The sequence below is a fragment of the Emericellopsis atlantica genome (genome assembly GCF_019669845.1).
Source record: "Emericellopsis atlantica unplaced genomic scaffold F5Z01scaffold_6, whole genome shotgun sequence".
NCBI classification, from domain to species: Eukaryota; Fungi; Ascomycota; class Sordariomycetes; order Hypocreales; family Bionectriaceae; genus Emericellopsis; species Emericellopsis atlantica.
The window spans coordinates 986,476-1,005,749 of NW_025764708.1; the positions used below are offsets into that span (position 1 = coordinate 986,476).

At 52.8% G+C, this 19,274-nt stretch overlaps 9 protein-coding genes across 9 annotated transcripts; 3 read left to right on the forward strand and 6 right to left on the reverse strand.

The window, feature by feature from the left end:
- Window positions 1–743: 743 nt before the first annotated feature.
- On the reverse strand, window positions 744–1,364 carry F5Z01DRAFT_634459 (uncharacterized protein; the record flags this gene model as incomplete). Its single annotated transcript, XM_046262060.1, has 1 exon — window positions 744–1,364. One exon carries the CDS (start codon window positions 1,362–1,364, stop codon window positions 744–746), a length of 621 nt encoding a protein of 206 aa, XP_046120820.1.
- Window positions 1,365–2,019: 655 nt separating this feature from the next.
- F5Z01DRAFT_491950 (Mob1/phocein) lies at window positions 2,020–3,490 on the reverse strand. The gene is made up of 3 exons (XM_046260194.1): window positions 3,424–3,490; window positions 3,088–3,374; window positions 2,020–3,035 (listed from the first exon to the last, which is right to left on the reverse strand). The coding sequence occupies exons 1-3, from the start codon at window positions 3,444–3,446 to the stop codon at window positions 2,392–2,394; spliced, it is 954 nt and encodes a 317-aa protein (XP_046120821.1). The 5' UTR covers window positions 3,447–3,490; the 3' UTR covers window positions 2,020–2,391.
- Window positions 3,491–3,976: 486 nt separating this feature from the next.
- F5Z01DRAFT_634461 (uncharacterized protein) lies at window positions 3,977–4,927 on the forward strand (the record flags this gene model as incomplete). Its single annotated transcript, XM_046262061.1, has 1 exon — window positions 3,977–4,927. One exon carries the CDS (start codon window positions 3,977–3,979, stop codon window positions 4,925–4,927), a length of 951 nt encoding a protein of 316 aa, XP_046120822.1.
- A 506-nt stretch (window positions 4,928–5,433) lies between these two features.
- Window positions 5,434–7,224, forward strand: F5Z01DRAFT_491958 (Hsp90 co-chaperone AHA1). Its single transcript, XM_046260195.1, has 5 exons — window positions 5,434–5,556; window positions 5,791–6,054; window positions 6,139–6,221; window positions 6,286–6,938; window positions 6,987–7,224. Exons 2-5 carry the CDS (start codon window positions 5,832–5,834, stop codon window positions 7,003–7,005), a joined length of 978 nt encoding a protein of 325 aa, XP_046120823.1. The 5' UTR covers window positions 5,434–5,556; window positions 5,791–5,831; the 3' UTR covers window positions 7,006–7,224.
- F5Z01DRAFT_492002 (DHHC palmitoyltransferase-domain-containing protein) lies at window positions 6,984–8,714 on the reverse strand. The gene is made up of 3 exons (XM_046260196.1): window positions 8,511–8,714; window positions 8,272–8,425; window positions 6,984–8,216 (listed from the first exon to the last, which is right to left on the reverse strand). The coding sequence occupies exons 1-3, from the start codon at window positions 8,597–8,599 to the stop codon at window positions 7,206–7,208; spliced, it is 1,254 nt and encodes a 417-aa protein (XP_046120824.1). The 5' UTR covers window positions 8,600–8,714; the 3' UTR covers window positions 6,984–7,205.
- Window positions 8,715–9,279: 565 nt separating this feature from the next.
- On the forward strand, window positions 9,280–11,836 carry F5Z01DRAFT_697665 (TRF2-interacting telomeric protein/Rap1 C terminal domain-containing protein; the record flags this gene model as incomplete). Its single annotated transcript, XM_046266328.1, has 2 exons — window positions 9,280–9,399; window positions 9,446–11,836. 2 exons carry the CDS (start codon window positions 9,280–9,282, stop codon window positions 11,612–11,614), a joined length of 2,289 nt encoding a protein of 762 aa, XP_046120825.1. The 3' UTR covers window positions 11,615–11,836.
- F5Z01DRAFT_492102 (uncharacterized protein) lies at window positions 11,720–14,091 on the reverse strand. The gene is made up of 5 exons (XM_046260198.1): window positions 13,677–14,091; window positions 13,154–13,627; window positions 12,669–13,108; window positions 12,565–12,621; window positions 11,720–12,518 (listed from the first exon to the last, which is right to left on the reverse strand). Exons 1-5 carry the CDS (start codon window positions 13,759–13,761, stop codon window positions 12,060–12,062), a joined length of 1,515 nt encoding a protein of 504 aa, XP_046120826.1. The 5' UTR covers window positions 13,762–14,091; the 3' UTR covers window positions 11,720–12,059.
- Window positions 14,092–15,816: 1,725 nt separating this feature from the next.
- F5Z01DRAFT_634466 (uncharacterized protein) lies at window positions 15,817–16,470 on the reverse strand (the record flags this gene model as incomplete). The annotated part of the gene is made up of 1 exon (XM_046262062.1): window positions 15,817–16,470. The coding sequence occupies one exon, from the start codon at window positions 16,468–16,470 to the stop codon at window positions 15,817–15,819; it is 654 nt and encodes a 217-aa protein (XP_046120827.1).
- Window positions 16,471–16,985: 515 nt separating this feature from the next.
- On the reverse strand, window positions 16,986–19,047 carry F5Z01DRAFT_492098 (peptidase M24, structural domain-containing protein). The gene is made up of 2 exons (XM_046260197.1): window positions 18,483–19,047; window positions 16,986–18,432 (listed from the first exon to the last, which is right to left on the reverse strand). Exons 1-2 carry the CDS (start codon window positions 18,694–18,696, stop codon window positions 17,168–17,170), a joined length of 1,479 nt encoding a protein of 492 aa, XP_046120828.1. The 5' UTR covers window positions 18,697–19,047; the 3' UTR covers window positions 16,986–17,167.
- Between the last annotated feature and the right edge of the window lie 227 nt (window positions 19,048–19,274).

The window sequence follows — 19,274 nt, forward strand, 5'->3', positions numbered from 1 at the left end:
TACGGCAAGCCGGGATGATCGGATGTAAGCCGCGTTCATCGCATGCTATTTTGATGGGATGGAAATTCAGGGTCCAAATTCAGGGTCCAAATTCAGGGTCCAAAATCAGGGTTCAAAGTTCAAACTTAAAGACCCTTGTTGGGCCGCTTACATGCAATGAACCCTTCGGCTCAAAGTTTATATTTCTCGTGAGCTCACGCGGCGGAGGGAATACACCAGGTAGAACGAATATCAGCCTGTGCCAGGATCATATCCCCATAATCATTCATGACATGGACAATTCACTGGGAGTACATATAGTACAACACATCACAGTGACAATTCAGTTGATGACAATTGTGTTGATCATTGATAGTAATAACAGTGTATACGTTCTCCAAGGAAATATGATCGCTTGTGTGCTCCTACGCACATAAACTTTGCCAACCGAAATCCAAATCCTCCAATCCGTGCACCGTTGTTGTTTTTGTGGTTTTTTGAGTTTTGTTGAGGACATAATGTCCACAGCACCCTTGCGAACTGACCACAAATGTGTGACTCAAAAGCATCCCCAACGCTGTGATAGAAACAGGACACGTAGTCAAAGACAGATCGCCTTGAAGCTCATGGGCTTCTGGCGGGGGGTATCGTGGTGAAAATTCGACTCGCTTGTGAGCTGAAGAGCTCCAAAAAAGGGGTATCGTTGTCTTGCTGAACAGAAGGAAATCTCTGACGTTGCCGTCTCGTAAAAGGCAGGTCCTCGCCTAGAGGTGGAAGCCCTGGTTGAGGAGGAATTCGCAACCATTGCCGGCGTACTTGACATCGGCGGCGTTGCAGACAACGCGGCGATGGCACACCCGGAGGCGAAGAGCAAGCTTCCAGCGCTGGATGAAGAAGCTGCGGCGGTCCTCGAGGCGCTGGAGGAAATTGTCCTTGAACTGAGCGTGGTGCTGCTTGATCTGCGCCCACTTCTCATCGGAAACCTCCTCAAAGGCGAGAAGGAGGTCCTTCAGGCGGGCGTCGTGGCACTTGTACATGTCCAGGCACTCTTGCTTGACGGTCTTGACATCAGTGGCCCGGTCGCGGGGCAGAGAGTACATGCAAGGCGCATTGGTGTTGTAGTAGCGACGGATGCCAGCAATGGAGTCCTTGGTGGCCTTCTCGGCCGCGACGACATAGTCATGCATCTGGTTGCACAGAAGCTCGTCAAAGTCATCATGAGCAAATTCAATGACCTCCGTCTGGGTACCGGAAGTCATATCCTTTGTGACCCTCATGGCGGCGGCCTGCTTGGAGCGAGAGATGGCGTTGTTGAGGCGACGGCGAGCTTGAGCGGTGTGGCCAGCGGCGACAATGGCAGCGTGGTTGAGAGAGTTGAGAGACATCTTGATGAGAGTGTAAGATGTGACTACTGAAAGCCGGTAGTTGCTTGGTGATGAAGTAAAGCGAAAAGACTTGAAGTGCAAAGTCTTGGGTAGCTGGGGAGCCGGTTGTGGTATGAGCTCAGAAAGAGAAAGTGAGTTGTCAGAGTGAAGATAGATTGTCTAATAGACGGGGGAGCAGGTGCTTTAAGTAGTAGAAGCACAGTGCAACAGTCTGTCAGATATCGAGCTAGTGAAGGCTTGAGAGCGAGTTCGTCTGTGAGCTGAGTGAGCAGTATAGAGAGCTTGGATCGTAGATGTAGGAGGAAAAAAGAAAGTACTTCCAAGGCAGGGGGGGCGGGCTTTTATTCTGTTTTCAGGGTCTCGCAATCAGCCAGGGTCTTAAGGTTCTTGAGATCAGTCAGGGTCTTGAGGTCGTTCAGGGTCCAAAAGCTAAAGTGTCACGCGGCGACTAGGCTTTGATGTCAAGGACCCTTGTAGGCAGCATACACTACAGAATTGGAAAGAAGCTTCGCCGGCTCGCGTCAAAAGCCAGGAGATCCAGGGGTTAGTTTGCATAGTCTTGAAGTTGATTAAGGGTCCAAAAGCTTACCGCCTATCACAAGCAGCCTCATAGACAGCATACAGCACAGAATGGGAGGGAAGCTTTGCCGGCTCGTGTTAAACCCAGGAAATATTGGCGTATCTTCGTATTGACGTTTTGTATCAAGGACGAGTTCCCAACCTAGCTTCACGTAGGTTTGTGTAGACATTGTTTGATTTTCTGCTGTTCTAGCCGGCAACAACGGAGTATTTGCCAGAGGCCCTGGTGTCTCACGAGCATACCATGCCAGGCTCCTCCACGGAGAGCTCGGAATGCTCACAGCCTCCGTCTCTTTCGGCGCAGTTGCGAGCCATCACATGGCTTCAGCCCATTGTCGATGCGAGGAGTGGGTTCTATGTGGTGGTTTAGAGGTATCCAAGCTAGTCTGCCGCTCCTGCCGGCCCTGCAAATGCACCACGTCCGCAATCAGTTTCCAAACCCGCAGAATTATGCTGCAGCAGCACTGAGGTCCACGAGCTCCTTGCCCTGCTTCAAGTCTGCAAACCCATAAGCCTTGCTTTCCGGCGGTAGCGTGCCGTCAGCAGCCCACATGTCCACGAGTGGCTTCATAGGCTCGAGATCCTCCGGCCTCAGCAGGTCCAGCGTCGTTGCCGTCAAGACAAAGTGACTGAAGCAGCTGTTGAGTTGCTTCTCCAGGTTCAGCTGATAGAATGGGTCGAGGAAGTGGTCCCAGTACAGATGAGCGTAGACGCGGAACATCTGTAGGAAGATGGTGCGGCAGATGCCAGGGAACTCTTTCGGGAACCCACTCCGCTTTCCAATGTATTCGTCGGCACCATTGGCCTCGGGGTTGGCAGCATCAGCATAGGGTGCTGAGGACACACCAGCTGGGTCTGACGGGAAGAGGTTTGTGTCATCAATCTTGCCTGAGATCCAGCGCTGCATAAGTGTCATATACTCGTATGCAGGTAGCTCAACTGGCTCGTGACGGCTGTTCAGCCAGGTGTATGAGGTGCTGCTTCCAGCTGACATTTTGGGGCAGCTTTGACGGTTGCAAATTGATGTGCCATCCTCATCCTTCTCAACCACCACGCGTACAAAGTTCCACAGCACCCTATAGTGCTCGACAACTGGGGTTTCCCTTAGCATATAACGTGAAGCACCAGCGGTTTCTGGACTTACCCTGATGAGCTATCCACTCGCCCTGGTCAACTGTCTTGGGCCTCGCGCTGAGCGTCATGAAATTACCCTTGACAATGTGCTTCGCACAAGCGCGACTCAGCCAGGCAGGCAGAGGCCGTGGCCAGCTGGACACAGGTCCATCAAAAGGCAGGGGCCCCGATGCAACAGCGCCTGCAGGCGTAGGCGTTGCCGCTGGTGATGAGGATGCGGGAGGCGGCAGGAGGGGTCCCTCAGCCGGGCCGGGACTCCTCTCGGTACGGCCCGAGGAGCCTCGGAAGCGGGCATTTCTGCATCATCAGCACATTTCCAGTCAGTCTCAGAAGAGCCTGTTCTTACATTCCGGAAATGAAGTTGGACATGACCGATATTGTTGTGCGTTTGGTGAAGTGAAGTCAAATGCGGTGGTGGGCCAGAGGCTAAAGCGGTCAATGGCAGTGGCGGCCGGCGGTGGACCCTTGTTTAGAGGGGCACCTTCCGTCCAGGGGTCCGAGCTCAACTGTGGCTGGTGAAGGTGGCTGAGGCAGATAGGCACCTGTGGCTTGGTAACGCATCTTTACTCCCGAGTGTCCCGACTCCTACAGGCTTCCCCATTTTCAACAACGGACAGGATCTGTCTTCACAAGTTCGTAGTAGTGCGAACTCTTGTACACTCGCGACTTTCCAAGAGCACAAGGAAACACATGTTCACAAGTATATGCCCTCGATCTGAACTTGAAGGACACCTCGTCAAGAACTTGACTGATACACATCGCAACGTCCGAAAGCCAGTAAAATGGCGCGGCTCTCACTCTGTAACAATGCAGAGCCTTTTACACCATCGTTCAAAATTGTGCACTGGCGTTCTCTCCTTCAGAACCGAGATGGGAACACCAATTTCTAGAAGACTCTGATGGACAAAGATGCCACGCGGGAACAGCGAACAACGACTTGGTCGATTTTGCTACAAGTATCTCCAAGATGCACTGCTCTTCGCTATCCGAGTCACTCGCTACTGCAATTCCCTGACGAGAAGAGCGATTCGGGAATCCCTCCATCACAACTGAACTCGTTATACACTGGTGATTCAGGTACTCGGAAGGAACACAAAGGCCTGAACACAACCCCGACCTCTCCCACACCCTGCCTGTACTTCACCACACCCAACCTACACAACCATCTCCCTACAATGGCTAGTCGCCAAGAACGCCCTACTCTGACCGTGAGCATCCCATCCGCTGACGCTTTTGTGAGTCCGCTATACCTGGGGCGAGCGGAGCAGACAACCAGCGCAGACAGCATAGAATCCAGCCTTGAGCGAGAGCCATCATGGACTCCAAAACCAGTCAATGACGCGGAGTATCGAGCTGAATGTCTGGCTCGGCGCGAGCGATACATCCTAGCCCTCCAATCCTCAGGCGATGCTGGGTTCAACGACTACCTTCACTGGTACCGTGATCACCCACATTCATACCCTTTTAGACGCTGGGATTCCTGCAGTTGCACTTATACAGCCTCGACTGATTCATCCAGCAGTGTGCAATTCTCATCTTATGAAGATGAGGATAGAGAAGGTACGCTTGTGCCTTCTTATGTGGACACCGCCCAACCCAAGTCATACGGTGCATGCCGTCAAGCATTTTGGAACTTGGATTCCACTCGTTTCCCTTTAGGATTCGGATCTCCGGATAGTGCCAGCGCTGATGAAGAACGACCTCTTCTGTCGTATTCGACCCGCCGAGCCGAAGTCGTGTTTGGCGGTGAAAAGGAAATTTGCAGTGGTAGCATGGCGATTTGCTCATCGATTGTCGTCACGGCCATCACCTTGGCTGGGCTCTTGAAGTTGAGGGACATCATTTTCTAGGGAGATATTTGTAGCGCTAGACGCTCTTCCAGATGTCAATGGTTTAAAGGTAGGTTCTCTAGATTTGGATTTAGCGCGCACAATCTTTCTTTTTCGAAGCGAGGGTTCTGTCTAGCTGCTGCTGATTTTCGCTCACTTGTCGGTTCATATAGTGCATGAGTAGTTCAACGTCCATTCGAAATTCATCCCAATGAAAATACAAATATTCATCGTCTTGTCAATTGTGCCGAGAAACGAGGATCGCGCTGTGACCCTGATGAAGTCAAGTCTGTGCATACAGGCTTCATTTTTGGACAGACTCGTTCTGTGACACAGTGACAGATAGAGAAACACCAAATGGAAGACATACGGTTACGACAAGACTGATGTAGATGCGTGCGGTCGACCTGCTACAGGGTGAGCGAGTGGCATCGCGCTCTTGCTCAACTGGCACTACGTAGCCGCTCCACTATTACTCCAAAGTGGGCCAGACAAATTTCTAGAGGCTTCTTCCGTCGCTCGAGCTTCCTCTACATCTCCTCTTCATCTACCATCCAACTCTCAATCCAAACCTTCTTCTCTCTCTGCTAACTCTCCAGCTGTACACTCTCGCACTGATATACGCGACCGACTCATATTCTGCTTTAATTGTAAGTCAATTTTCCACGCGCGCCGTCCACGCGCGCCGTCCACGCGCGCCGAACACACGCTCCCTTTTGCTTTATGATGAAAAACCCAGCTGGCACCAGTCATAGAGTGACTTGTACTCCCTTCATTGATGACTATCATGCTGTGGTCTACCAGGCCATCCTGATCAAGCTACCTCAATTCCTATTCTTTGCGCATTCATTGTTCAAGTCAGGCGCTAACACGCACTGTCGCAGGCCTCCTAGCTCTCGTCGACACCGAGTACCGAACCGTCAAGATGGTCCTGCACAACCCCAACAACTGGCACTGGGTCAACAAGGACGTGTCAGAATGGGCGCGCGAGTGGTTCAAGGACAACTGTCTCAAGCTCGAAGCTACCAATGGCGACGTCACAGCCCGTATCTCGGGTCTCCAGTCCATGGACGGCGACGTTGACGTTAGTCAGCGCAAGGGCAAGGTCATAACCATCTTCGACGTGAAGCTCGTCCTCGAATACTCTGGTAAATCACGCCCGTCGTAGAGGAGCCCCGTAGTGTTTTCTTTTGTCCGTTCTGTCACCACCAGGCACTGACGCCTGTCGGTAGGGTCTGCTCCTGATGCCGCTGACGTATCCGGCTCCATCACCGTCCCCGAAATTGCCCACGACACAGAAGAGGACGAGTACGTGGTATGTCACCCTCCTCTTCGTGTTTCCAACCAGTGACTGAATTTTGTTTTTTTCTGCGTGCTAGTTCGACGTGGATCTCTTCGCCGAGTCCAAGGAGAAGCAACCCGTGAAAGCCCTCGTAAAGTCGGAGCTTGTGCCCAAGCTGCGCCAGATCTTCCAGAACCTCGCCCCAGCGGTCATCAGCCACCACGGAAAGGATATCCAGCATGCACAGGGGTCGAATCCCTCGAGCGGCTTCTCCACGCCTAAGATGTACGAGAAGTCCGGCAGTGCTAAGCCCGCCGCCACATCCACGACCCAGAGCTCGAGCTCGTCCAAAGTCAACACAACTACGGTGACCGATTCCGTCGAGTTCCGCACAACAGCGCAAGAAGCGTACCAGGTCTTTGTTGATCCTCAACGCATCGCTGCGTTCACCCGTGCGCCTCCCAAGGTCTTTGAGGGTGCGAAGGAGGGCGGCAAGTTCGAGCTTTTTGGCGGAAACGTGTCGGGCGAGTACTTGGAGCTCGATGAGCCTAAGAAGGTGGTTCAAAGCTGGCGGTTGGCGCAGTGGCCAGCTAACCACTACTCGACCCTCAAGATCGAGTTCGATCAGAACGACGTCGATCACGTGACTATTATGCGTGTGACATGGGATGGTGTGCCCGTCGGACAGGAGGAGGTTACCAAGAGGAATTGGACGGAGTACTATGTCAAGAGCATCAAGCAGACATTTGGGTAAGCTCTGCGCCCACTCTTTTTTCGCAATGATACTAATGTTCGCAGCTTCGGCACCATCCTATAAGCACATTCCGCGCACACGCTCGAAGAGGACATTGGAACTGGGGCTACTATCCAATGTTATGGCGGGGACGATGTTCAGGGATACAAAACCTAGTCGCGTGGGTTCGCCACGCCAAACGATGTAATTGAGAACATGATGATGATGAAGAGACACGAGATCGCATGCATCTAAATTTGATTCAGAGACTGCTTCTTCCGTGGCTAAGGCGGGTACCTCCCACCATTGGCGGCCCTCTTGTCGTAACGCTTCCGCTCTGATAGTGGTTCACCATTTTCGCTTCCATGATAGTGGCCAACAAGGAAAACGTCCTTCAAGTTTCCCCAAAAGCCAATGTCGTAGACGTTCTCGACATCACGCAAGCTCCGAGGTCGTTCCCACTCGCCCACGCCTGGACACTGTTGTTCCGGCAGAGGCGGCTCGGCGTCGTCGGTGGTGACCATGATCGTTGCAGGCAGCTTTGGCCATCTTGTCCATGTAGGTTCGCCGGCAATCTGCCTATTGGTAGGCAAAGGCCGGGCGAAGGCATATCCGTCCCGGGTGTCCTCCTTCCATTCTGACCATTTGAGGGACTCATTCGTCGTGACGCCGGCGTACACCAGATACAGGGAGTACAGGAAGAGGCCCCAGATCAGCGGTGATATCATCGCAGCCAGCAGTGTCGATGCGCCCAAGCCGAGATGCTGGCGAATACCGATGCTGAATAAACCGAGCCACCTGGTCCATGACATTGTAGTGTTCGGTTTCCACAGCTGCCAGGTTGGGTGATTCTCATGCACGTGCGCTGATAGCAGCGACATTCCCAAAACCCCTCCATACGAGGTGAGAATCGCGGTCGACAGCAGCAGAAGCAAGAAGTAGTGGTGGTTGCCTAGTCCAACACACGAGTTGATGAAGATGCAATGGTGGTCGCTGCGTGCCACACACTTCTTGCACACGGTGCAGTGCTTTGATCGAGGGGGTTTCGGCAAGTTGCATGTCCTGCAAACACGACCTGGATGGAACAGGATGAAGTCGTAAGGATAAAGGGTCATGAGGTGCGGCAGGGACTCCTCGGTGACGTATCCTGGATCGGCAGCGCATGCAAGGTACAGGAAGACATAGGGGCAGACGATGGCCAGGCAGCCCGTGATCTTGACGGGCAAAGACATGAGTGGCCAAGCAGTCGGGAGGAACATCATCTCAGCTACGGCAAGAGTGGTGACGAAGAAGATCTGACACTGTCAGCCGCGGACATTTCGAGACATGATGTACCGAAGTTGGACTTACCACAACCGTCGGATGACGATCATACATCATGTAATTGCCGAAGCTGGCACAAGATGTCGACAGCCGACCAGCAGTCACCCGCTGATCGATTTTGAGCAAGACATTTGGCGTGTGAACCCATATTAGTCGGTAGAGGCCTGCGATGGGTGTATGTCTACCCACGTGCCGATCAATATTAAGCTTATTTCTAGGGTGGGAACGCCAGCTGGTCGACAAGAGTCCAAGCAGGCTACACTTACCGAAGTGCCGGGAGGCGGCCGAAAAATGTCACAAAGGTCATAAAAGAGATGCCAAATATGAGGACGAGGACTCTGCCAAAGGGACCCATGATTGCCGTGGGCTTTTCCGTTCTTTCTCGGGGGCCAGAGAAAGTAGACAAACCGGGGTGGTAGGCTCCAGCGAGGAGTTTCAATAGGAGACAATGTTTCGCAGTGGAAGCATATCGCGGTCGTTTCTTAAGCCATACCGTAGAAGCAAGACCCGTGCGAAACACAAAGCGAGAGTTTGAGAAGAGAGAGAACCTTTGCGAAGCGGATGGGGAGGATGGGACTGGACATTGTCATAAGGCGCAGCCAAGGCGGCGGGTGATCGTAATGCATCTAAACAGGGTGGAGCGCACCACTAAGTGCATACTCTTTAAATTCCGGGAGCTGCCCGATCGGCAGTTCACGTAGTGAAAACAGTCTCGTGAACCGACCATCGCGCATTTAATTGTTTGACAGTCAGTTGCAAAGTCATGTAATCTCGTGTTCTTTGAGCACCTGAGGTCAGTGCGCGCTCGCAGATGTGAATTCCACCAAAAGTCAAAAAAACGGCACGTGATCCCGCGACACAGTGGGGCTCGCGTCACGTCACCTTCAGTCCTCACCTGGATTATCACGCGTAACATCTACCGTCTTTCGTGACGATCTCTCGTGACACGTTCCATCACCTTTTAAATGGCCCTGATGCCGTGGTATGTCGTAAGCGCCGCCATTCAGCTGCCATCTCAATTCTGAACAGTTCAATATGGCATCAATATCCTACAACAACGTCCCAGGCGAACAGGGCGGCAACATCTTCAGTAACATCAAGTTCTGGATCCACAGAGGGGTACCCCTTCGCTCAGACTGGGTCAAACATGTCGAGGTATGGCCTGTCCCGGTTCTGGATACCAGTAGTTAATGCGCCTTAGGAGAACGGTGGACAAGTCGTAAACTTGGAGAAGAATGCTGACTATCTCATCGCGGATCATTTGAAAGCCAGGAATGCACCGGATGGTGCTTACAGCTGGAAATTTATACAAGAATCAGTCAAGAATGGCGCGTTGCAGATCCCGGATCGTTATCTGATCGGACCCCATCCGGACGATGTTCGAAGAATAGCGGCGTCAAAGGCACCGAAAAGCACACGCACAGCATATACCAAGGAAGACGATGGTCTTCTAGCCCGCCGCGTCTTGAATAATTGGGACGGCAGGAATGGGAATCTCATTTACAAAGAGCTCTATACCGAGTGCCCTCGGCATCCCTGGCAATCATGGCGGGACAGATACGTCAAAAGATTCAGTCATCTTTCGATGAAAGAGCTCGAAAAGATGGCCCAACATGCTCCTGCACAGGGCACAGCGGGATCCTCCGCCAACCACCCCGCTGAGGCCAGTGTGTTAGCAGCGTCAGTTGCCTCCAAGCAAAAAACCCCGGGCTCATCAGAACGGCAAGCTAAAAGTCATGCTGGTTCCTCCAAGCAGGACACAGCTCAAACGACGAACCCGCCGCAGATTCAGAGCCCCGAGGCCACACGACAGGCGAACCTGGATCACTCGCCCAGGGTTACCCGCAATGTGAAACGGGTTCGAGGGACCAACTCTGAGGCCAACTCTGAGAACAGCGCTGAGAACAACGCGGAGACCAACGTGGAGACCAGCGCCGAACCTCAACCGAAGGTCGATATCGCAGCTGGAGCCGTTGACAACGAGGAAGAGGACGACCAGGATAACGAGGAAGAGGATGCAAAGAATCAATTCTACGGCGATTTGGAGAACTTTGCTCTTCAGAGTGGAAAGTCGGTTCAATTTGAGCTTCGCATCCAGGGCCATGGCCGTATTGAGCTTTGGGAACTGATGCCACCTGTCTTCGCACAAGATGCCCAGCCGAATGACATTGACTGGTCCCAAATTGCAGCCGATCTGGATATCGAACCAAATGGGAAGAACATAAACAAGCTCCGCGCTTACTTTGAAAAAAATGTAGCGGAATTCGTGGCACACTTGTACACTCTGGAGCAGAGCCGCGACGACTCGGCGGACGAAGGCGCAGCGCATGAGGTATCCCAGGACGCTGGCCCCGCGATTGAGGCTTCAGTCGAGTTACCTAGGCGCAGCCGAGAACATGCGGTCGACTCTGGGTCTATGGAGAACCGACCTGATAAGCGCCAAAAGGTTGACCACGTCCCCAGCACACCTGGCGCAAGACTTCAGCCTACGACTAGCCAGGCCCCAGAGGAACAGCAGTTCACAGGCACTGCGCGGCGTCTCTTTGTATCGAAAGACCTGCCCGAAATCAAGGACAGCCAGGATGATACACAGGCCATTCTGCAGAGCCCGGCTGTCCACCCAAGAAACGTGGAAGCTACCCAATCTGCCGATCAGAGCAGAACACCGAGAACTCATGCTATCCAACGTGAGGACACAATTGTCGACACTTCGCCCTCCCAACAGCTGCAAGAGGAGCTGAATAGCTCCCCCAGAGTGCATCGACCGTCAAATGACGCCGACATTGGGAGGCGTGACCGATCAATCTCAGTAGATGAGCTAGAGCCAGTGGCACATGCTCACCCATCCGCCAAAACAACCCCCCCTCCTGGTTCTTCTCATCATCCACCGGCTCCGAGTAAGCGGAAATTGCCCTCCTCCTTCAACACCAACGCGCGACCTCCACCCTCGAACTCCAGGCCGGATACGAATGGCCATAGCCACGTTACCCCAGCTCTGTCTTCCATTGAAGAATACATCATGTACTACGAATCGCTTGGGTACCCTCGCTCCATCATCAAGCGGGCTCTTCAAGCAACGACCATGACACCCGGTGGTCCCGCCGCATTCGCCATGGAGCATCTGAATCAGCGGCATAATGACCTCCCTTCTGATATCGCAGGTGTGTGGACGGACCGGGACGACCGAGCCCTCCGCTTCGTGATGCTTCTGTCCCACGACGGGCAGAGCCTTGATCGAGAAGGCAAAGACCGCCGTGAGAGGTTGTTATTGGAAAGGGCGAGGTTGAAGCGAGCCCGGCTGCTGGAGAAACACGGGAGGCAGCGGATGAAGCTGAGAGAAAAGTGGCTGAAGGTGAAAGGGCTCAGCTAGGAAGCAGGTCTCTATTGGAACTCCGCTACGAATTCATAGCTGTGGCGTAGTTGCGCTTCCAAGCTGCTTTCTGCTTCTTATCTTGGGCATATTCTAAGCGAATGATACTCGGCGCTTCCTTGATGAAATGCCCACCCGGATTTGAACTTTCACATTGCCCCGGTCACGTTGATGCTATGCATTGGCGTGGCGATTTGAAGAAAAGAAGGTGTGTGCTGAAGAAATCACATTAAGATCTCCATGATCAACTTGCTATGTTCTCTAGAAAGACCCCAGTGTATCAAATGGCTCCTTGCGGACTCGCTTCGTTGTCCTGCCCATCGCGTAAAAGAATTCGACCTCGCAATGTATATGCGCCCCAGTGCAAGTGCCGAAAGATGGTGAATAATGTAAAAGCAATAACGCCAATCCCATATGTCCCAGTATCCCGCTCTTGAGACCCAAATCAAAACGCGCGTGACAAGAAATTACCCCGGGAACCGCCATCGCTAGAATGTTCGCGAGCCCATTCGCGAGCGTGAATCGAGCTATGGTTGGTTGATAGAGAGTTGTCCATAACAGATGTTGAAGACTTCCAGTTGTCTGCAGCGATGTACTCTGCAGTAATGGAGACCACGAAGCCAAAGGCCTCCCCGAGACCAATCAGTGCAATGTTGCGAGCGAGAGAAGCTGGCAAACCCCAAGAGCCCGCGACGATGGTGAAGGCAGGGCAGTAAATGTAGGGCCACCAGCCTCGAATGCCAAAGTCCGGCATGAACATGTTCAGCTTCGATGCGGATGACGCAACGGTATCAAGCGTATCTAAAATGTCGTCTGCTCGCCGTTGAGCTTGGGAGAGACGGTCAACGTGCTCATGATAGCGGAAAGAAATGTGTTCTGCGTGGGCTTCAAGATTATGCATCCCCTAGTCTTGTTAGAATGAGGAGTACAGCTTGCAATGTTACACTCACCTGCTCAATCTGCTTCTGCCTGCGAGCGACCTCTTCGACTCTTGCTTGAGAATTGACCTGCTCTGATCAGCTGTAGCACAACAACGAACGGAGCCTGTACTGACCAACTCATTATGTATGAGGACAGAAGATGATGCAGCAGTGGCGAGATTTGCCGCGATCACTTCAGCCTCAGCATTGGCGTGCATTGTAACCCTTGAGATGGCTGTCTCGTGAGACGCTTCCATCTCTTCCTGCTGTCGGTGTGCCCCAAACATGATCGCAACGAGTAGCTCGTGTAAATTCTGAGCCTCATCCGCGCTTCTCATGATGGCCTGTTGTGAGACTCCGGCCGCGGCAAGTACCTTCTGGTCAAGTATGTCCTCGAGCTGCAGCAACCCTCGACGGATGGCATCTACTCTTGGATCCAGTCCATCCACCAGCGAGCCGGCTCGCTCCAGTGCATTGTTCAAACTGGCCAGACGAGACTCCATGTGTGATTCGACCTCTGTCGTCAGGCGTTCGAGAACCTTTGACACACGCTGATACAGCCTGATATGCTCATCTGAATGTGTCAGTTGGGACTTTGGCGCAATACGTAGGCACATACCTTTCTTGTTGTCTGCCCTCGCAGCGTCGCAGAAGCGCAATGCTTTATGACGGTAGCTGATCCATGTATTCCATGCTGAATCTGACTGGGCTAGACCCTCGAGACATTTGTCAATCTGAGTCGTCGGTACGTGCAGTTGGGGGGTGCTCGGGATCGGAAGACTGGCCAATGTAGTCTCTCGAAAGGCTGCGCACTCGGAGGGGATGCGAAAGCTACCACGCTCAAGATCGCAGATCGCTAAGCTAGTAGCGTAGGAGTCGACAAAGTCTCGCGTCAGGCGACCGCTATCAGTATGCACGGTTGCTTCATCCTTTCCCTCGAGCAGCTGGCAGTGGTTGACGAGCAGGCGTGCGGCATTGCGATGGCAGAGAGGTTCGCTCTCGAGCTCTCGCAGCTCGCTCAGGGCAAGTGAGTATGCGTTGGAGAGCCGCGACTGGTCTTCAAGAGAGACACCGCCACTGTTCCTTTCGTAGTCTGTACATTGACGTTAGTGAATACCACCAGTGATATCGCCTGGACTGACCTTGCTGTCGAGCATACCCCCATGAAAGACAATGGGCAATTTGAGCACCTGCTCCGAGCAACGAAATAAATACATGCAAGAGCATTGCATAGGGCGGAGGCGAACGAGTAATTATCAACAGAAATATGTGTTTCGTTGGCCGGGGGTTCCTAAAGAGAGGGTGATGATGTGTTGGTGAGAACGAAGAGATGCCTTGCTCTGTAATAGATTTTGCACCTTTAGCTGGCCTGTTTCGGCTGATGGGGAAGGAGCAGAATGGGGTTCCTGCCCTGGGTTTCCTCTGGTGTTACCTCATTTGACTCTGTCGAAGAAGGAAGAGGCAATGCATGAGGTGACGCTGAATCGCCGTCTCTTGTGCCGTTTGTGTTTCTCAGCTGTGGTTACCGGGTCTATAGTGAGTCTTTACTTTTAGTCCGGTAGTGCATTTAGGTCCGGTCAAAAGACTCTAGATGATAGGGTTTTTTGGTAAGTGAATATTTCGCTTGAAACATTGATCAAAGCTATCCCCGTCAGGCTCTTTCCACTTCCATCTCGTATCAAAGCTGGCTTTAGGTCAGCATTCAACATCGACCACCACGTATCCAAAGATGCAAGTGTCCGTCAGCTACACCAGCACCAGCATATCGAAGGCAGCCAAGCTTTGGTCGCAATGAACAGAGCGTAGACGTCGATGCGATCGTGTACGAGTGCACACCTCGCGTGTAGGAAGCGATACCACAGCCAGCCCAGACTTCAGCGCATGCCATATGAGCACAAATGGGCCTCTCGTCTTCTCCAGAGTTGCTGCAAACGCCATTCAAGAAGATGCTCCTGAGGAGCTCGTTGCAGAGCAAGTGGTTTGCGGATCACGCAGAGACTGTTCGTCCGGTGTCAACGATCGGATGACTGGCGACATCACTGTTGCGCTGCGCGCATCGCCGCATACACCTGCACGAGCTGCCTCGACCTCTTGATAGTGCTCCAACAGTCCTCGCACCAAGCGACCCAATTACGAAGACGACTATGGTCGTTGGCGACTGTACGCGTTGGCGCCTAGCATCGGTAGTTGAAGCTCGCAACAGCGCGGGAGTCGGTGACTGTCGTCAAATTGTCTTGCAGGTGGATACGCATGACGTTGGTATAATTTACTATTATTCTCCGCAGGTAATTGTGCAACATCGTACCTGACGCAATCTTTTCTGCCACCAGAAATGGCGACTGGTCGTGTTTGTTCACGGTGTAGTACTCAAAAATAGAAATCAAATTACTATCTTCTCACCGCTAATAGAGCCATCGCTACGATTCACCTGCACTATCACAGTCGGCGGGACCTGTGTGTGCGCGCGCTGTCCGCCAGCCTCCCCGCCTCCAAAAACCATCTCGTGGTGTGTGCATCGCCGATCAAAGAGCCGCCGCTGTCAAGGATTCCATTTCACTCACGCCACTCTTTCTTTCCCCTTGTCCCGCCTCACCTCACATTGACGTTTTTCACGTCCTCCGACGCGCTTCCTCCCGGATATAAGCAGGGACCCTCTCGCTCCAGATTCCACTGGGCGCGAGGGACTCAACTCAATGGTCTGGGCTGCCTGAACCTCCCTCCCGCGAGAGACGCAAGAGACGTCCAACGCTGTTATTAGACAGCCGAATCCTCGCGGGAGACACGGTACTTTCACCTGCTCACGTTGGTAGAGACGACCGCTCACGCATTCACAGGTGGAAACTATCATCAATTGGGTATTATGTGTATCCAAGTCGACACCCAGTGGTCATGCGGCCATGTTGGCTTCTTCAAGGTCAAATTTTGCGATAAGCTCTTCAAGGAGTGCAAAGGCACGTCTGTGAACCACGAAGTCATCCATAAGAAAGAAATGTGCAGTGACTGCAAAAGAAGGGAAACCCTGCCCAATTGGACTGCGAGATGAACCAACAGAAGCACGGGGCACAGAACAGTCTACCTTGCGACGCTGCGGTATCAGGACCTACGGAAGACAAGAGAAGAGAACAGTTTGATTGTAGAGTATCTACAAATATGCCCATGGGTTTGGGTCTATCAAAAAGCACCACGTTCATGGCGCCGTCGACGAGCTCAAGACAAGGCCGGCAAGCACCTAGCCTCCGCAATCAAATCCTCCTACCCGGACCAACAAGTTTGCTGGTTGACTCAATAGCCGCCAACTACATATGCCACGGTAGCGGTATGGTACTTCCCCTCTAGGAAGCACGAGCAACCGCTCTGCAACTCGGCACAATTGTCGCAGCCTTCCTTGATCATATCAGGGAAGCCCATGCGCGCAAGAGACGTACACGATGTCGTGGCGAGCGATTCGCAGGACCGCGACGCACGTTTGAATATAATGTCGTCGCTAGAGTCCGTGCTCAGCTTGACCCAAGACTTCCAGCAGTCGCCATAATCACAGATGCTATAAGTTGTGGGATCCGGCTTGATTGTCTTCGTCTTCGTGATCGTGCTCGTGTCCTTGTCGGGGGCCTGGGTCTTCTCTGGAGCTTCGGGACGGTTCTCCTGCTCGGGTTCAGGCAGGGGCTCAGGCAAGGCCTTGGTGCAGTAGAAGTAGCCTGGGTTGATGTTCCCAGTGTGGCAGCCTTGGCCGTTCTGCAGACCTGGGTTCAGGGTGAAGAAGTCCTGGAGAGGGATACCAGCCTTGGAGGCCAGAGAGTCGCAGTTGTCCCCATCAAAGGCCTGGAGGAACTGTTCGCAGGTAGGGAAGGCTGGCGAGAGCATAGGGGCTGGTGTGTTGACAGGATTGGCCAATTTGACGATTCCGTCGATTATGGAGGGCAGTTGCCAAGGTAGCATCTTGGTGATATTATCGACTGTAGTTTAACGATATGGATGAAGAAGATGTTGATCTCCAGATGCCCACGTCGTTAGTCGAGCCCGGCGCGGCTACTTGTACCCCCATAGTCCCTTCGAAATACCTAGTCAGAAAACATGTCGTTTGCCTGTCTATGGAATTCTCTATTCAAGGCCGGAAAGAGGTATTCGCCATGTCGATGAGACACGAACAACGAGCATCCTCTGCACAGTTATCAAAGCGGAGGCGGAGCATGTGCATGATTTGGCTTTGCGGTTATGAGTAGCTGCAAGGGCAGGTATGAGGCGATAAAAATGGTTTATCAGTTCTTTCAACATTGAGCGGTCTTATTGAGCCATGGTTTTCTATTCAGGCCATCTTCAGCCTAATCTGGTGACTACCCTACATCAACGGCCATCAGATGTGCTTGGGGTGCCATATTTAATTGACAGACTACCAAGGTCAGTCTCCATAACTAAAATAGCATACATAGTGAGGCGCGCTGTTGTTTTGAGATATGACATCTGTTCTCATTCAATCCTAGCTGCTTGATGCGCTACTGGTGGTAGGCTTGTGGTAATCTCGGACACTTAGTTGTTCATTTCCAGACAAACAATGAGAAAGCAGCTATGATAGATGATAATTTATGGCACACATAAGTTACATATTGTATAGTATGTCATCGACCACCTTGATGGGCTACGAGTCCCTCAACGCCTCGATATCGTTGATCTCTTTCACAGCCTCAGTGGAGAGGACGTATGGCGAATCATCGTCTACACACACACTGTCCTCGATTCGCACACCGAGTCCTCGGAAGTGCGCCGGCCACCGCTCATCGTTCAGCACATATACGCCAGGTTCTATGGTCACACAGTGGCCTCTTCTCAGCTTTTCCCTGCGGCTGTAGCCCGGGCAATCATGCACATCCAGCCCGATATAGTGCCCGACGTGGTGAGGGAAGAGCTGGCTAATGTTGCTCATGTTCACATCGAAGCCGATCAGTTTCAGCTGGTCAACGAGACCGCGCGTAGTGACGCCATGGATGTCATCCAGTGACAGGTTGGCAGATTCGCGGCACAGCGCGACGCTTGTGCGCTGGACGTTGAGAACAGCTTCGTACAGATCCCGCTGAGCCGGCGAGAACTTGCCATTGACTGGCCACGTCCGCGAGATATCTGTTATGTATGTGCCGTATTCGCCGCCAGCATCAACCATGATAAACTCCCCGTCTTTGAAGGTATTGTTGTTCACGGTGTAATGGATGCAGCTGCCACGCTCACCACCAGCGACAACAGGGATGTATGCAGGGCCGTCGCAGCCGTTGATGGTGAACTCATAATCAAGGAAAGCATGCAGATCCTTCTCTTTCGTCCAAGCCTTGCGCATAGCGTTGGTGATGACCCGTCCCGAGATCTGCCCGGCCCGACGCATGTTCGTCACCTCTGCGTTGCTCTTAATGGCTCGAAGTTTGTTCATGACCGGGAAGAGGGGTGTTTTGGCAGGCTCCGAATTGGCTCTGGCAAAGAAGTTGTAGATCGGGTTGCCCGGGGGCGCTTGCGTTTCGGTGTATATCAGCTTGGCCGTGCTCAGCAGTTTCGGCAGCAACGTCTCTGCCTTGCTGTTCTCGAAGGCCTCGTCCGCATTGAAGACGTCTTCTGCTGCTTGGACGCCGTTGCGGTACCCTGACCACTGCTCCTCACGCGGATCCTTTCGTTTAACGAACATACGAAATTCGTAGTCGCCGAGGTTCGGGCCTGTCTTTTGGATCAACGCAACCGCATCTCCTTCCATCCATCCTGTCAACCAGAAAAAGTTCGATTCTTGTCGATATGGGTGGAAGACAGCTCCTGATTTGTACTGAAGGCTTGCGGCATTGAGGACTGCGACACTGCCATCTGTCATGGAGTGAGCCAGGGCAGCTCGTCGATCAGCATACTCCTGTGCCGTGATGCCTGGGGTGACTATGCATGTGAGCTGTAGGTTCGAAAGGCTGTCGAGTGTAGGCACGTACTTTCCCCGGATTTGAGGACATGCGGGTGCGTTTCGTGGACTGGCTGGCCGAATTGTAGGTCGGCTGCAGAGACATAGGTCGTCGCGTAGCCTCTATGCGTCAAGCCTCGACATGTCTGTGAACCTGTCAAACGCGAAGAGACACGCTTGCAGGCTGTCTGCGTGGGGCGCAGGAGATATGGTATCGATCGGAATGACGGCAGAGAGAGCTTCATTTTATCGCGAACACAGGGTAGCGACAGGAAGAATCAGGGGCTGAGTAAAGTCGCATATCGCAAAGCAAGCGAAGGTAAGGCGGTGGCCGTCTGAATTACTTAGCTGGGCGTCATGTCCAATGGTGATGTTGCCAACGATGTCGCACAGGTCAAGAATTGTGCCTTGCAGTTGCAGCTGCATATCACAGTGAAAGGCGGGGTGCGTACAAATGATCACACTGTACGTCACACGCACTGTGGTTGCCAACGTGACTGTGCTCAGGCTCGGTGCAGTGCACTGTCCACTTCCTCAAGTCAAATAGCCATTGCTCTAGACTCTACATCTCAATGTTGATTGAGCGTGAAGCCAAGTACAATCCCAACCACGACAGCTTGAACATGTCAGGTCCAGAATCCCAATCAAGCGATGAGCTCAAACGAAACAGTGCAGGCTGTCCGTCACCATCGCGGCGGGATGGCCCGTGCGTTATTTTGACAGGGGGTACCAATGCGGCTTAGCGCTGTTGTGCCAAGCGCGAACGCCAGAACGTCTCCAACGGCAACGACACGCCTCGAGCCTGGGCAAGCCATTTGAAAGC